This window comes from Mobula hypostoma, chromosome 22 (genome assembly GCF_963921235.1).
Source record: "Mobula hypostoma chromosome 22, sMobHyp1.1, whole genome shotgun sequence".
NCBI classification, from domain to species: Eukaryota; Metazoa; Chordata; class Chondrichthyes; order Myliobatiformes; family Myliobatidae; genus Mobula; species Mobula hypostoma.
Window position 1 is genome coordinate 40,563,393 of NC_086118.1, and position 17,820 is coordinate 40,581,212.

Here is a 17,820-nt window from a genome sequence, read left to right on the forward strand (position 1 = left end):
ACCAACTCTCAGAGCTATTACAGCAGGTAGAATTTTTGGATAAGTCTCTACTTACTTTGCACAACGTGATGGAACAAGATTGCCTATTTCTCCTTGCAAATTTGATCGAACTGTGCCAGGTTAGTAGGGAAGCAGCAGTGGACAGCAATCTTGAGGTCTTGCTGGAGATGTTTGATCAGGTTGAGGTCAGAATTCTGACCGGGCCACTCAAGGACGTCAATTTTCTTCATTTGAACCCATTCCACGGTTGATCTGGCAGTGTGTGTTAGCTCATTGTCCTGCTGAAAGATGAACTTCCTCCCCAGCTTAAGCTTTCTGGCAGAGGCTAGCAGATTTTTATCCAGGATCTCTCTGTATTTAGCAGCATTCATCTTCTCATTAATCCTGATCAGAATTCCATTCCCTGCTGCTGAAAAACATTCCCATAGCACGCATGATGCTACTTCCACCATACTTCACAGCAGGGATGATGTAACCCGGCTGATATGCAATATTAGATTTATGCCACACGTACTGTTAGAAGAATGCGAATCCTTGCCAGTAAAGACTTTGCAAAACATCACTTAGAAGATATTGTAAAGATGTGGAAGAAGGTGAACTCCATCACATTGTGCAAAGCTAATAGAGACTTATCCAGAGACTACTGACTGTAATACATACAGCTGTGAGAGGTGGTTCAACTGAACAAAGCAGAATGAATGCTTTTGAACTGCTGATAATTCACTTTTGAATTTTTAGCTTTTCATGCGTTACAATTTCCCCTGCTTTTTGGGCTCATTTCTGCGAATAAATGGTTGGGGGCCAAATACTTTTACAAGGCACTGTAATTAATAGACTTGATTAGCAGAAAACCTTTAAACACTGAATTGTGGTGTTTACTGGAAGGTGCTTTAAGAATAGCATGGTCAGTCTCCTCTTTCAAACTTCACATGGCATTCTGTTGACATGTAATTCTTTGAACATTATTTTGAATTCCACCCCAGTTTAAGATTGTGTACACCACTAATGATTAGGCAGAATGACCAGTTTCTCTACTGGATTTGCTGGGACTAACATGAAACATAGAAACATAGAAAATAGGTGCAGGAGTAGGCCATTCGGCCCTTCGAGCCTGCACCGCCATTTATTATGATCATGGCTGATCATCCAACTCAGAACCCCGCCCCAGCCTTCCCTCCATACCCCCTGATCCCCGTAGCCACAAGGGCCATATCTAACTCCCTCTTAAATATAGCCAATGAACTGGCCTCAACTGTTTCCTGTGGCAGAGAATTCCACAGATTCACCACTCTCTGTGTGAAGAAGTTTTTCCTAATCTCAGTCCTAAAAGGCTTCCCCTCTATCCTCAAACTGTGACCCCTCGTTCTGGACTTCCCCAACATCGGGAACAATCTTCCTGCATCTAGCCTGTCCAATCCCTTTAGGATCTTATACGTTTCAATCAGATCCCCCCCTCAATCTTCTAAATTCCAACGAGTACAAGCCCAATTCATCCAGTCTTTCTTCATATGAAAGTCCTGCCATCCCAGGAATCAATCTGGTGAACCTTCTTTGTACTCCCTCTATGGCAAAGATGTCTTTCCTCAGATTAGGGGACCAAAACTGCACACAATACTCCAGGTGTGGTCTCACCAAGGCCTTGTACAACTGCAGTAGTACCTCCCTGCTCCTGTACTCGAATCCTCTCGCTATAAATGCCAACATACCATTCACCTTTTTCACCGCCTGCTGTACCTGCATGCCCACTTTCAATGACTGGTGTATAATGACACCCAGGTCTCGTTGCACCTCCCCTTTTCCTGATCGGCCACCATTCAGATAATAATCTGTTTTCCTATTTTTGCCACCAAAGTGGATAACTACACATTTATCCACATTAAATTGCATCTGCCATGAATTTGCCCACTCACCCAACCTACCCAAGTCACCCTGCATCCTCTTAGCATCCTCCTCACAGCTAACACTGCCACCCAGCTTCGTGTCATCCACAAACTTGGAGATGCTGCATTTAATTCCCTCATCCAAGTCATTAATATATATTGTAAACAACTGGGGTCCCAGCACTGAGCCTTGCGGTACCCCACTAGTCACCGCCTGCCATTCTGAAAAGGTCCCGTTTATTCCCACTCTTTGCTTCCTGTCTGCTAACCAATTCTCCATCCACATCAATACCTTACCCCCAATACCGTGTGCTTTAAGTTTGCACACTAATCTCCCGTGTGGGACCTTGTCAAAAGCCTTTTGAAAATCCAAATATACCACATCCACTGGTTCTCCCCTATCCACTCTACTAGTTACATCCTCAAAAAATTCTAAGAGATTCGTCAGACATGATTTTCCTTTCACAAATCCATGCTGACTTTGTCCGATCATTTCACCGCTTTCCAAATGTGCTGTTATCACATCTTTGATAACTGACTCCAGCAGTTTCCCCACCACTGACATTAGGCTAACCGGTCTATAATTCCCCAGTTTCTCTCTCCCTCCTTTTTTAAAAAGTGGGGTTACATTAGCCACCCTCCAATCCTCAGGAACTAGTCCAGAATCTAACGAGTTTTGAAAAATTATCACTAATGCATCCACTATTTCTTGGGCTACTTCCTTAAGCACTCTAGGATGCAGACCATCTGGCCCTGGGGATTTATCTGCCTTCAATCCTTTCAATTTACCTAACACCACTTCCCTACTAACATGGATTTCGCTCAGTTCCTCCATCTCACTGGACCCTCTGTACCCTACTATTTCTGGAAGATTATTTATGTCCTCCTTAGTGAAGACAGATCCAAAGTAATTATTCAATTGGTCTGCCATGTCCTTGCTCCCCATAATCAATTCACCTGTTTCTATCTGTAGGGGACCTACATTTGTCTTTCCCAGTCTTTTCCTTTTTACATATCTATAAAAGCTTTTACAGTCAGTTTTTATGTTCCCTGCCAGTTTTCTCTCATAATCTTTTTCCCCCTTCCTAATTAAGCCCTTTGTCCTCCTCTGCTGAACTCTGAATTTCTCCCAGTCCTCAGGTGAGCCACTTTCTCTGGCTAATTTGTATGCTTCTTCTTTGGAATTGATACTATCCCTAATTTCTCTTGTCAGCCACGGATGCACTACCTTCCTTGATTTATTCTTTTGCCAAACTGGGATGAACAATTGTTGTAGTTCATCCATGCAACACATGATCAAGTACAGCTGTCACCTGGAACATGCAGACAACTCAATATTTATGAAACACTGAGATTCCTTTGAGAAGATGAAGATGATGGAATTAAATAAGTGGTTCTTACTTCATTTCTCCATGAACGTCCCTAAGTTCTCCTCAGTCAATGAATTACCTTTCAGGTGTAGTTACTATTGGTTACAGGGAAATGCCACAGCCACAATGGGCAAGGCAAATGTTGAACAGGGTAAGATGAGACTTTGTCAGTTTTTGAAAACAATAAGTTGCTACTGGATCCTTTTCTCCAGCTGAGAAAGCAGATGGAGTCAAAACTGAACACCTTATCCAAAAAGTGACACCTTCAATGATACAGCAAACCCTCAGTACCACAGCTGTGTACCAGCCAAGATATCCCGGAAAGGGATGCGACAGGGATCAGTCACTATTGTAATGTGTAGTTGTGCTTTCAGTCAGTGTCGCATTTCACATTTTAGCATCATATTTGTCCATCATAACATATGTAAAAACATTTTTCTTTCTTAATATTAAGAAGGAAATAAAGCCACGGTGTTATACCTTAACACTGGGCACTTCTGACCAGCAGTCCCGAACATTATAAACAGGGATTAAATTTTCTTTTTTGCTTGAATTGATAAATATCAAAAACCACCCTCGACAAGCTACCTGGAAGAAAGCAGTTCTTTTCTCTGCAGAGATGATATTTGGTGGTGGTATTAATACCACCCTTGCATGCCTGCTTGTGTGTTTTGCTTTAAAAATTCTGCAGGCAGCTTTCAAAATGTTTACACAGAATTCCAAATGTCAGGTATTTGGGGGAAAAGTCTTGAGTTATACAGGGAGTGCTCACGAGCTACATCTACAGCAATAAGACCCAAAGAGCTTAGAACAATAGCCTGCATTTAAATACAGGCCAATATATCTCCAGTCCATGAGTGGTACATGTCACATACACAAATGGGATCCTCCATGATAAAGGGCCAGTAACATTATGAAGGATCCCACCCACCCTGCTCATGGACTGTTGGTCTCATTCCCTTCAAGCTATGCAGCATTCACTCGAGACTCAAAAATAGTTACTTGTCAGGCTGTCAGGCTGATCAACACCTCCACCCATTAATGCATCCCACCACCACTACTTTATTATTTCCTGTCAGAGTCACCTAATGTACAGATTTTATACTCCTTCCTGTTCCTTGTCATTTTACATACATAAAATCAGTCTACGTACATAAACTAATACTTATTGTGTTTTTATTATGTTCGTTATGCTTGTGTTTTTTTTAAACCTGTATTGGATCTGGAATAACAATTATTTTGTTCTCCTTTACATTGTGTACTGAAAAATAGCAATAAACAATCATGATCTTGAATTTTACATACTTACCAAGTACACCACACCACCCATTTTTCTTTGAAAAACAAGATTGTGAAAGATCACACATGTAGATAACATAAAAAAAATTCCAGCCGTGTTGCAGAGGAAGAGCCTCTACTCCACATACTCGTCGCATTCTTAGCAGAAGTGAACGGAAGTATGAGCAAATTGGGAAGGAAGGAATTAGGAATAATATAGTGTGAAGAAATTCCATCTGTACTTTCTGGGAATATCTTTTATTCATCTTACAGATCACAAGTTGGTCTTGGAAATCCTGCATCCCACATTAACTATTCCAAATGGCAATTTACCAGGCAGGCAGTTATAATGGCACAATACACTCAGTGGCTACTTTATTAGGTACTTCCTGTGCCTAATAAAGTGGGCACCGAGTGTGTATTCATGGTCTTCTGCTGTTGTAGCCCATCTTCCTCATGGTTCAAAGTTCTGTGCATTCAGAGATGCTCTTCTGCACACCACTGTGATAACAGGTGGCTATTCACCTTCCCGTCAGCTTGAACCAGTGGAGCCATTCTCCTCTGATTTTTCTCATTAACGAGGGGTTTTCCCCCACACAACTACTGCTGACTGGAAGTATTTTGTTTGGTGCACCCATGCCATTCCCTATTGTATGCCATTCCCTATTCCCAGTTCCTCCACCTCCGCCGCATCTGCTCCCAGGATGAGGCTTTCCATTCCAAGACATCTCAAATGTCCTCTTTCTTTAAGGATCGTGGTTTCCCTTCTACGGTGATCAATGATGCCCTTACCCGTACCTCCTCCATTTCCCGCACTTTGGCCTTCACCCCATCTTCCCGCCACCACAATAGGGACAGAGTTCCCCTTGTCCTCACCTACCACCTCACCAGCCTCCGGATCCAACACATTATCCTCCGCAACTTCCGCCACCTTCAACAGGACCCCACCACTAAGCACATCTTTCCCTCTCCACCCCTCTCCGCTTTCCGCAGGGATTGATCCCTCCGTGACTGACTTATCTGCACGTCCATCCCCACGGATCTCCCACCCGGCACTTATCCCTGTAAGCATAAGTGCTACACCTGCCCCTACACCTCCTCTCTTGCTACCATTCAAGGCCCCAAACAGTCCTTCCAGGTGAGGCAACACTTCACTTGTGAGTCTGTTGGGGTCATCTATTGCAACCGGTGCTCCCGGTGCATCAGTGAAACCCGACGCAGATTGGGGGACCGCTTCATCGAGCACCTCCACTCCGTCCACCACAACAGACAGGATCTCCCGGTAGCCATCCACTTCAACTCTGCTTCCCATTCCCATTCAGATATGTCCATACATGGCCTCCTCTACTGCCATGATGAGGCTAAACTCAGGCTGGAGGAGCAACACCTCATATACTGTCTAGGTAGTCTCCAGCCCCTTGGTATGAACATAGAATTCCCCAACTTCCGGTAATTCCCTCCCCCTCCCTTCCTCTATCCCTATTTCGCATCACCTCCCTCATAGTTCCGCCTCCTTCTACTATTGTTCACCTGCCAATCACCTCCCTGCTTCCCCTCCCCCACCCCTTTGTCTTAAAAATTACTGTTTTTTTCAACTACCAGCATTCTTCAAACCCTCCCCAAAGTTCTTCCTTCAGTCCTGACGAAGGGTTTCGGCCCGAAACGTCGACTAAACTTTTCAACTGATGCTGACTGACCTGCTGAGTTCCTCCAGCGCATTGTGAGTGTTGTTTGGTGCACCGTTCTCTGTAAACTCTAGAGACTTACATATCAAAATCCCAGGAGATCAGCGGTTTCTGAGGTACTCAAACCATCCCATCTGACACCAAGAAGTCACTTTGATCACATTTCTTCCCAATTCTGATATTTGGTTTGAACAAGAACTGAACCCCTAAAACATGCCTGCAGGTTTATGTGCAGTGATGTTGGATGTGGCCATTCTAATAAGATCTGACTCGACTACTGATGGCTTCATCAGTGCACATTTGAAGTGAATTAAAATCAGAGTAACACATATCTAAATGATATCAGACCTCTCTCTGAAAAGTTGAGCAGGGTCTTTGCAGCCCATGCGTTACTAAAAGTTATTATCTGACAATGGTAACAATTTACTTTGTATTAGTTTGAGAGTTTAAAATTAAGCAATGGCATCAAGTATCCATAGAATTTTGTTTTCAATGGGCAGCAGAGAGATCTGTTCATACATTAAAGTTAGGGCTTGTAGAAGTAATTACCTCAAAGAGCTTCTAACTTTGGAATGAATCAATGCTGTACTATGGGTTTCAATCCCACAGAACTGATATTGCTACAACACATTTGCATGCAAATGAATCTAATCACTGTAAGGGAACTAACATTAAAGTTGCATCACTCTGGATGCCGAGCTGATTTGGAAAGGTCGCGAATGGCTCCTCCGGCAGTGAAATCTAGGCCCGGAGTGATTCGCCGGTGGCAGGGCCCGGGTCCTGGTACGAGGTTCGGACAATTTAAACGCCGGCCCAGGTAGTTTGGGGGCTTCTCCCTCCGCGATGCCAAGGCTGTGAGACTGCCCCCCAGCTGCTGAGCTTCGTGTCTGCAAACTTTGCGGCAATTTGCCCCGCTAATATGATGAACTGGACCGAGGCTTTGGGTCCCAGTCTGGGGATCTGGATCGAAGGACTCAATTTGGTTCAGAACGTTGCTGTTGTTGCTCGCTTCTATTGTTAATATGATGTGTTTTGTGGCTTTTTTTCTCTTTCTCTGCGGGCATGGTGTGGGCGGGGGGAATTGGCCTCATTTTTAAGATTGGGTTCTTTCAGCTTCCTTGCTTTGTGGCTGCCTGTAAGCAAACAAATCTCAAGGTTGTATAATTTATACATTCTTTGATAATAAAAGTACTTTGAAACTTTGAGAGTGAACTGGTAGTAATGATAAAAGGGTAAACAAGGTGTCTCTAGTGTAATGAAAGAGTCACCAACTTTAAAAGTGGTGAGCAAGCATGAGACACAGGAATGGGATAGCAGTGAAATTGATCAACACTGTGGCTCAAAATTGTACTTCGTATCCACTAGAAATAAAGTGAGAAATGTCTCATGTCAATCAGAATATCAAATAAAGAAATATACTTTAAGTTACTAAAAGGACACGTACTCACTGACCCAGTAGAGTGTTCAGATTTGTTTGAAGTTCTCCAGAAGGAACTAATGCAAGGCCAGAGACCAGTACACAGCTAAGGAGTTCAAAATGTCTGCAGAAACCAACATAAGGCATACGAAATAGAAACAGGAGAAGGCCATTCTGTCCTGTGTCTGCGTGACCAATGAATAAGGTCAGATCTGATCAAATACTTCTGTGAAACCTTCCTCACTCACCACACGTCTCCTGCTTTGGTTAATAACCAGATATATATTGTTCTCTCTTTCTTTCCCTTGAATACACTCCGCAATTGAGCTTCTGCAGTTTCTTAGGGCAAAAAATTCCAAAAGATTCCCTGCTCTTCAGCTTAAGAAATTTCTTCTCACATCATCCCAGAATGGTTGACCCTTAGTTCTGAGATTGCAGCCATTGTTTCTCGATGCCTCAACCGGAGCAAACATCATCCTTGTGTCTATTAAGTCAGGCATACAAGAATTCATATGTAACAAAGAAAACACCTCTAATTCTTCTAAAATTCTCCTCAAACAACAAACCTGCCACCCCAGGAGCCAATCTAGTTCATTGGCGCTGTTCTCTCTCCATTACAAAGATACCTTTTCTTTGACAGAGAGACTTATAAGGGAGTACTTGGATGCCTTCGATACCCTAGCAGAGAAGCAGGTATTTCTTAACTATTGAAATTAGAGGCATCAGTCCTTTGGGTAAGGTCTGCTTTGGTTTGAGTAACCTGCAACGTTTGTGGGTCTTGAATACACAGAGGAATGTTGTGCAATTGATTTCAAAACAAGCGTTGAATGCCATTGTCATTGACTTTGTGCCTTTGTGCATTATTAACACAGAGGATCTGGAACAAATTTATGGGAGCACAGTACCCACATGCATACTTCAACTGAGTGTTTGACAATATTCATATGCATCGCACGGAAACATTTCTAATCTATTATCTTTAATCTCTTACCAACTCAGGTTCCTAACCATAGACTCCTTCTTCCAAGTACAGTCGGCCCTCCTTATCCATGAGGGATTGGTTCCGAGACCCCCCGCGGATGCTCAAGTCCCTTATTTAACCTGTCTCAGTGCTGGTGGACTTTAGGACCCAGGGCAGCACAGGACCTACAGCCCGCAGTGTTTCTGTTCCATTGACTTATAATACATAATACAATGTAAACATTATGTAAATAGTTGTTATACAGTATTGTTTAGGGAATAATGACAAGAATAAAAAGTCTGTGCATGTTCAGTACAGACACAACCATCGTAGCTCTTCTGGGAACGCTGATGCTGCCTCCCGTGCCAATTCTCCCATGATCTTTAAGTTCTTGAGGCTGTAGTGCTTTACATCGCCAGCCAGCCATCCCCAGCACTAACACTTCCACGAATTTCAGCTTCTTTCTGCTTTATTGTGCGAATGCTCGATTTGTTCTTACCGACCTTATGGCCCGCTTCGGAATGCAACATGCCACTTTTCAGAAGATCTATCTCAGCCTTTGAGGAATTGCTTTGACCACATAATTGCTTTTTTTTTCACAGAAACAAAGTAGCAAACAAACGAGACACGAGACGAACAATGCTGGAACGACGAGTGCTGGAGAGAGAACTTCCGGGTTTTCCCAAGTCGCAGTTGGTTGAATTCGTGCATGCGGAAACTCGCAGATAAGGAGGGCCGACTGTAATTGTCTATGGCTAATTTAACATTTTGCAAACTTGACTGCATACATGACTGCAGAGGGTCGTGCTGTGGACCACATATCCACATTGTTAACTAAGACTATGTATGCTTCTATAATAACCCAACTCCATCCCATCTCAACCAAACTTCATGTTGCATTAAACTCATTTCTGCCACTCGCCACTAAACATGACACACCCCAGATTACTCTCCCTCTTCCAACTTTCATACAGTCCTCCCATATTCTGACACCTAAATTCTAATTCACACAAGTTTTATTATTCATTGCTGCTGTGCTTACTGACTAATGGAGGTACATGAAGCAACAGGGCTTGAAGTGGGTCAAATCAAATACAGGAAATTGGGAGTAGCTGGGTGTGCCCTGGGGATTGCCACGTACTGGTATTTCTCTATGACTATACTGGTTCCCCAGTAGCAATACTTCCATAGTAAAATTAATTTCAAATAATTTGATCATTTAACATCTCCTGCAGCTCCTTGATTTTACTTCTCAATCTTCTTGAATGCAGCTATGGCTTTAACTGCTGCGGTTTGAAGTTTACAACTCTCTCCATAAATTCTTTTGCCTTTTGGAACTCTCCTTAAAACCTACTACACTGACAAAACATTTGGCCATTTGCCAAATACAATCATATATGCCTTGGGATCAAATGCTGTCAACGTTCCTCTTAAGTAGGTTGGGATAATTTGTGGCAATTAAGGTGCTATATAAAGAGGATCGTCAGAGACTGTGTGGTGCTTGCCTGTGCATGATCCGCCCCACCCATTAGGAAAATCCTGGATTACATGGATCCCGGATCTGCCTCTACAGCCACCTGGGGACCCACGAATAGACAACCTCTTTCGAGAACATCATACACAACACGAGTGATCGCAATATTAAATAAAGACAAGTGGTCCTTGCTTTTCATCTCACTGAAAAATTAGAAGAAACACTGGAGAAATTCATAAAAGTCCACGGATTCAGAAAGAGAAACAGAACAGAAGCAGGTTTTTCACCCAGTTAAGTCGATGCTGACAATCAATAGTTCAAGAGTTCCATTTAACATCAGAGAATGGATACAATATAGAACCTGAAATTATTGTTCTTTGCAGACATCCGTGAAAACAGAAGAGTGCCCCAAAGAATGAGTGAAAGTAAAACAAATGTTAGAACCCCAAAGCCCCCATTTCTCCCCCCAAAACAAACAGCTTCAACCCTCCCCCTCCCCCACTTCCTTCAGCAAAAAGCATCAACACCCTCCACCCACCTAGCAAGCAAAAGCAAAGCCCCCAAGAAACACCATCATTTTCAGTACAACATAAACTAATCGTTCACCCCATAATTCGACATACCACAGTCTCTCTCTCTCTCTCTCCCTAATGAACCATCCTTTGATGCTAATCCTACATTGATCCCATCAACAGTTACAACTTGGGATCCCTCCAGTCTTCTGAGGGTCAGAGTGAGAAATGAGAAGCCCAACTATAAGAGATTTTAGAAGTAACACAATAATTTATTTTGGTTGTAAGTACTAAAAATAGCAGATGTTAATGAACACCAAAATCAAGTACCATGAACTATTCCTTGCGTATTGCAGATGCAAAGAACTCAACCATTAACTTCTCTATCCTAAAGGCCTTTATGGATATTTGAACTGCCACTGGTTGAACTGTGGCCTCTCTTACCTGTCGATTGAGCCTAACGGTGAGGATGGTATTGGAATAGCTGTAATTGCAAATCTCTGTCCCTTTCTTGAAATGATAGACATTCATCCTCCGCGGTGTTGAAAGGCTGACGACGACCACCAGGCTGCTGGAGAACAGTCGCTCCACAATATACACATCGGGCGTGTCCGCTGCATAGGTTGAAGGGGGAGGGGGCAGGGTAGGGGAGATCAACAGGTGGTTACACACTTGGAGGAAATTTTCACACAAACCTGAATGCAGAGAAAAATTCACACAACTAGAATAGTTGGCTGTAATTTCCCAGTTATTAAAAGAGCTATGACAGGTTCCTTCAACAACTCAGTCAACTTCAAAAGTCAGTTAACTGAGGCATACCAAAATAAAAAAGTGTTCCCAGATTCACAGATCATGTCACCAATATTGGGCAGGGAATGATGAAAAACACAACCACCATTTGTGTTGTTCCTTTCACAAATACTGCGACTGTAGATTTTGTTGCTTTTAGTAAAATGTGGTATCCAATGTATATAAAGCGCACAGTCTCACAAACTGCAAAGATAGAACCACAGCTGCATTTTAGGCAAATTTATAATGATAGTAGTAATCATAATAACAACTTATTTATCGAGCACTTTTCATACAGATGTTACTGCTCAAAGAGCCTTACAATGGGACAGACATGAAAATAAAAGACAAAAGATGCTGGTTAAAAACATGGTTAAATAAATAGGTTTTGAGCTGGCATTTAAAATTGTCAACTCATTCTGCATCCCTTATAGTTTTAGTTGAATTCTACAGTTTAGGAGCATGGCTCAAAAATGCTGACCTGTCAATTATCTTTTGAGGGCGTTTGTTTAAATTTAAGTGACCAGCAGAAGACCTGGGAGCCAGAGCAGGATTATAAAACGAACACGATTTTGTGATGTACTCTAGTCCCAGACCGCTAAGAGCTTTAAAAACAAGTAAGAAAACTTTAAAATAAAATCTAAATGAAATAGGAAGCTAATGCAGAGTAGCTTGGATGGGAGAAATATGCTCCCTCATCCTTGTTTTGGTTGAAAGTCTAGCAGCTGCATTCTGAATGAGTTGAAGTTTGTCAATAGATTGCTTTGGAAGGCCAGCAGAAAGTGCATTGCAGTAACCTAGTCTATTCAATATAAAGGCATGAATTAGTTTTTCAGCATCATAACTGGACAGAAATGGACGTGCCTTGGCAATACTTAAGTATAGAATTGCTGTTCTGGTCACTTTCTTTATGCGGGATTTAAAATTCAAATCTGAATCAAAGATAATATCCAAGCAAATTACTTCTGATTTTACAAGGGGAGCCAAGTTCCTAAGTTTATCTCTTTTGGCTTTGGGACCAACCAGAAGTATTTCAGTTTTATCTTTGTTTAGTTTTTGCAAATTATTGCTCATCCATTTGTTTATTGCAGCCATACAAGAGGTCAGAGAAGAAAGGGTATCATCATCAGGCTCAACCGAGATGGACAGTTGTGTGTCATCTGCATAACTGTGGGAATCAAGTTTATGCTCTTTAATGATGTCTCTTAAAGGCAGCATGTATAAGGAGAAGAGTAGTGGACTTAGACAGTTCCCCTGAGCAACACCAAAAGGTACATTGCATCTCTTAGAAAATTGGTCTCCAAGACAGACCAAAGCTATGCCAACTATTCTTAATCATTCCCTGTCCATCCAAATACCCATATATCCAGTCCCTTAGAATATCTTCCAATAACTTTCCCATTACTCATGTCAGGCTCATTGACCAACAATTTTCTGGTTTATTCTTAAAGCCTTTCTTGATTCTAAAGGCTCGTAAGTTATCCTTCAGTCCTCCTGTACATCACCTGTCACTTAGGATGACTTAAATTTCTCTGCTAGGGCCCCTGCGGTTTCTGCACTTGCCTCTCACAGGGTCCGAGGGAATACCTTGTCAGGCCCTAGGGATTTGTCCACCCTAATTTGCCTCAAGACAGCATACACATACTCCTTTGCAATCTTTGTACGGTCCATGACCTCACCGCTGCTTTGCCTCACTTCTATAGACTCTGTGTCCATTTCCCGAGTAAATACAGATGCAAAAAATCCTTTTATGATCTCTCCCAGCTCTTTTGGCTCCAAAACAGATTACCATTCTGACCTTCCAGGGGACCAATTTTGTCCCTTGCAATACTTTTGCTCTTAACATACCTGTAGAAGCCAGTAGGATTATCCTTCACCTTATCTGTTAGGGCAACTTCATAACTTCTTTTAGCCCTCCTGATTTCTTTCTTAAGTGTTCCTTTGCATTTCTTATAATACTCCTCATTTGTTCCTACCTGCCTATGCCTGCTATGTGCCTCCTTTTATTCCTTAAGTAGAGACTCAATATTCTCAAAAACAGGTTCCCTAAACCTGGTATCCTTCTCATTTATTCTGACATATAAGCTTTGTACTCTCAAAGTTTCACTTTCGAAGACCTCCTGCTTACCAAGTGCACCTTTGCCAGAGTAGACTGTCCCAAAACACATTTGTCAGATTCTTCCTGATACCATCAAGATTGGCCTATCTCCAACTTAGGATCTCAACCCGAGGATCAGACCTATCCCTTTCCAGGATTATCTTGAAACTAATGGTATTATGATTATTAGATGCAAAGTGTTCTGTGCAAACTGTCACCTGCACCATCTCAGTCCCCAGTAGGAGATCAGGTATTGTTACTCTCCCTCACTGGGACACCTATGTACTTATTAACTTTTCTGAACACATTTGACAAGCTCTATCCCATCTAGTCCTTTACAGTATGGGAGTCCCAGTCAATATGTGGAAAGGTAAAATCATCTACCATCAAAACCTCGTGTGTCTTGCAAGAGTCTACAACCTCTACAAATTTGTTTCTCTAAAATCCCATGGACTATTGGGTGGTCTATAATATAGCCTCATTAACATGGTCATACCTTTCTTATTCCTCAATTCCACCCATAAATACCCACTAGGTGAGTTCTCCAGTCTGTCCTGACTAAGCACTGTTGCAACTTTTTCCCTGACTAGTAACACCATTCCTTCCACTCGCACCTCAATACTTGAAAAATTGTTGGTAGACAGTAGGGTGCACTTAAAGTGCTTTTTGGACACGTTGGCAAGCCTGCATCTCGGCCACAGGGCCTAGATATGCTAAATCTGTCGTCGTCAGGGGAACAGAGTTCATATAACTGGCTGTATTCATTTGGCTTTAATCAGGCCTCAGTTAGGAATATAAAATCAAGATCTGTAGGGCTAATAAAATCATTTGAGGTGAGTGTTACTTGAAAGGGATCTCACATTTAGAAGAGCTAGCTTAAACAGAGTAGGTTGGAGTGGTGCAACAGGGGAGGTCGATTTTAAGAGCTGAAGGTTATTTCTGTTAACACTTTTAATAGGATTGTTCAGTCTGAGGGCCCTTCCAGTGACAATGGTCTGAATAGAATGGGCACCATTTACTGAGCTGTTGAATAGTGAGGAGAAAGTAGTCAGAGAAGGTTCATTGACTCTAAACAGCCATCCACGTGGATTTGCCAGAGATCAGTGGAATATGTCCGTAGACAGCATCCTTGAACCCAAACTGTTTGGGTAAGACCAGTGGGCTTAAAAAAATATGGTGTGTTCCCAAAATAGATTAAAGTTATCAATGAAGCCAAAGTCCAGTGCTCTACATTACGTCTGAAGCAAATCATGCACACCGAGGAGCCAGCTAAGACATCTAGAGCTGCAACCCAAAGTGGGAATTGGTCTGGAGATAAAAATATCCTTGCCCCGATTTTCAGAAATCCAAAGAGACCACTTGGCTAAGGAATAAATGTTGACAAGGCCACCAGCAAAGCAGAACCTCTCTTCCAGTAAAGCTATGACACCTTTCACGCCTACAGTTCTGGAAAAGGGCCTGCAACCTTAAATGCAATTTTGTTTGTCTTTCAGAAGTTGAAGTCTGACCTGCTGAATATTTATAGCATTTTTCTGTTTATATTGTTCATGCCACTCTGAATCAGCCAAAACTTAGCTTAATGCTACACTGGTATTTTGTATAACTTGGAAAACTTAACTTGGTGTTCCTGTGGTCAGTCACCTTTGCAACTCTGATACTATTTCTGCTTTGGGGTTGTCCAGAAGCACATCATTCCCCATGCTATGTGCCAAAAAGATCTGGAAGAATGTGGTTTACCCAAAGACCATATGACATAGGAGCAGAATTGGGCCATTTGGCCCATCCACTCTGCTCTGCCATTCTATCATGGCTGATTTATTATTCCTCTCAACCCCATTCTCCTGCCTTCTCTTTGGGACCCTACTAATCAAGAACCTATCAATCTCCACTTTAAATGTACCAAATGACTTGACTTCCACAAAGGTCTGCGGCAGTGAATTCCACAGAATTCCATCCTCTGGCTAAAGAAACTCCTCCTCATCTCCGTTCTAAAGGAACGTCCTTGGATTCTGAGGCTGTACAACCTTGGCCTTCCTTCATGCACTGAAATGATCCTCTGCACATTAACCCTCCTTGGTCTCTACTCCACTGCAGACATTACAATACCCCATCACACACTGGTTACAGCTTTCCCCGATCACTGACCCCAAAAAGCACTCGTTTGCCCCCCCCCTAAAATGCCGCTAGTCCCTCACCTAGCAGCGGTCCCAAGAATGCTCTGTTGATCTGTCTCCCTGACTCCCCAACCCAAAGACACTAATAGTTTATCTGATTTAAAACTGTAGCTGCTGAGGTGTCAAACATAGCCTCAGGGAAGATTTGTTAGCATTTGGACACCGAAAGGTAGCTGTAAAAAGGACGGAAACAACATAGTACAAACAGAATTAAAACCAGTATATAATTAGATTGGGTAATGCAAAGAGGTCCTGGCCAGGCTAAAAGTGTAAATGCATGACCACACTTTTTCAGGCTACATCCACACTACGCCGGATAATTTTGAGAACACCGGTTTTGAGTAAAAATGATAGGTGTCCACACTAAGTGTTTTTCAAACTATCTCCGTCCACATTAGACAGATATTTGGACGAATCTCCTCCTACTGGGAATGCGCAGGACACACAGAAAACAAGCGAAGAGGAAACGATATACTTGGTGCGCATTTGTCTAGTTACAGAGTAGAAAAACTCAGAATGAATTGCTCTTGGTTCTCGCGCAGGAGGACTTAAAGCTAAAAAAACACAAATACTGGAGCGTATGGAGGCAACCGACAGGGAGTTCAAGGACAGTATGACCCGGCTGACGACGAACATTGAAAAGCTGACTAACTCTGTTGCATTAATAAAGCACCTTGTTAAATGTATAAAATATTTCTGCATCAGTGTTATCTTGTATTTCCATACAATGTTACATTAGGCTGTTACACATCTATTGTCAGAGAAGTACTTGCATAAATAGGTAAACCACCTTCATACAAGCAAGGACAGAAAACAGGGCAAAGTGAGTATACTTATTTATTCAGTAAGCTATGGGTCAAAGTATTTGGTGAGTACATTTCTAACTCTTCTGGCTTCAGTCTCGTTGCTGTCTGTTCTGAAATTGTTAGGTTCTGCGAAGCACAGAATCAAATATCGCTGTGATAATTGTACGCTCTAGTATCAATTGTTTGGCGACAATAAAGCACTAATAATAATAAGAAGAAGAAGAATAAGAAGAAAACAATGAAAGGCCGGGCTGCTGCCATCTGTTCCGGCACGTCATGACAGCGGTTTTAAAAAGCTCTGGTTACCCTGTACACACTGCAACGGATATTAGGCGTTTTCAGATTTAGTCACTCTGGAGACCCTTTCTGAAAATCTCCGTTTTCGGGGGCTGAAAACGCCGTTTCAGTGTGGACGGAAGGTCAAAATGAAGAGAAAAAGCTTTGTTTCCAAAATTATCCGGCGTAGTGTGGACGTAGTCTCAGTTGGTGTACTGCAGCTACAATCTACCATGTAACTGTTGCATAATAAAAGATGAATGCTAAAACCAAAAGGGCTGTGACTGTGTTAAGGGGAAAGAAAAGAAGCAATTTCAGGTACATTGAAAAGAATTTTCTGAATGTTGACTTAAAAAGGGAGAGAACATTTCTGTTACTGGCCATGCGGTGACCATCACAACCCAAGAGCATCTTGGAAATAATGACCATTCCACCTTAATGTTTAGATCAGATACAGAGAGGAGCAAGGCATGATCCTGAATGGCATTACTTAACAGAGGAAGGGTTAACAAGTGATTTGAGGAGACATCTGGCTTGGGTAAATTGGAATCTGTCCTTGGCAGGCACACATATTTGACTTTGAACAGAAAATATTCCCAAGATGATTTAAGGATTATAAATTTTTCAATAGAAGGAGGCGGATCGATTTTAAGAGGCAATTTAATGCAATTGGAGCAGCTTTCAAAAGCAATACTCTAGTCTAAACTAACAGCCAACTGAACAAGCATGGACTTCTAAAGGAGAGTTGGCTGGACCACCTGCGTTTAGATAAACTCAGTTTTTGGATGAAGTGAGAGAGGTTGGATGAGAACATTGCAGTAGATTCCGAGTCACACTGTGGTGGATTAGACCCACTGTACAGGAATGTCACCCACATCCCATTTGCGAACATCTATTTGGGCCAGATCTGCCCACAAAACATACCTAAAAGTTGCCGGTGAACGCAGCAGGCCAGGCAGCGTCATTTCGGGCCGAGACGTTGACTGTACTTCTTCCTAGAGGATGCTGCCTGGCCTGCTGCGTTCACCAGAAATTTTTACATGTGTTGCTTGAAATTCCAGCATCTGCAGATTTCCTCGTGTTTGCGTGCACAAAACATA

At 42.3% G+C, this 17,820-nt stretch overlaps 1 protein-coding gene across 1 annotated transcript in view; it reads right to left on the reverse strand.

The window, feature by feature from the left end:
* The window catches only part of wipi1 (WD repeat domain, phosphoinositide interacting 1), a 113,928-nt gene that overhangs the window by 44,269 nt on the left and 51,839 nt on the right, over positions 1-17,820 (reverse strand). The window contains exon 3 of the mRNA XM_063074509.1: positions 11,022-11,191. Within this exon, the coding sequence (XP_062930579.1) occupies positions 11,022-11,191 (170 nt within the window). The remainder of the gene's footprint in view (positions 1-11,021; positions 11,192-17,820) is intronic.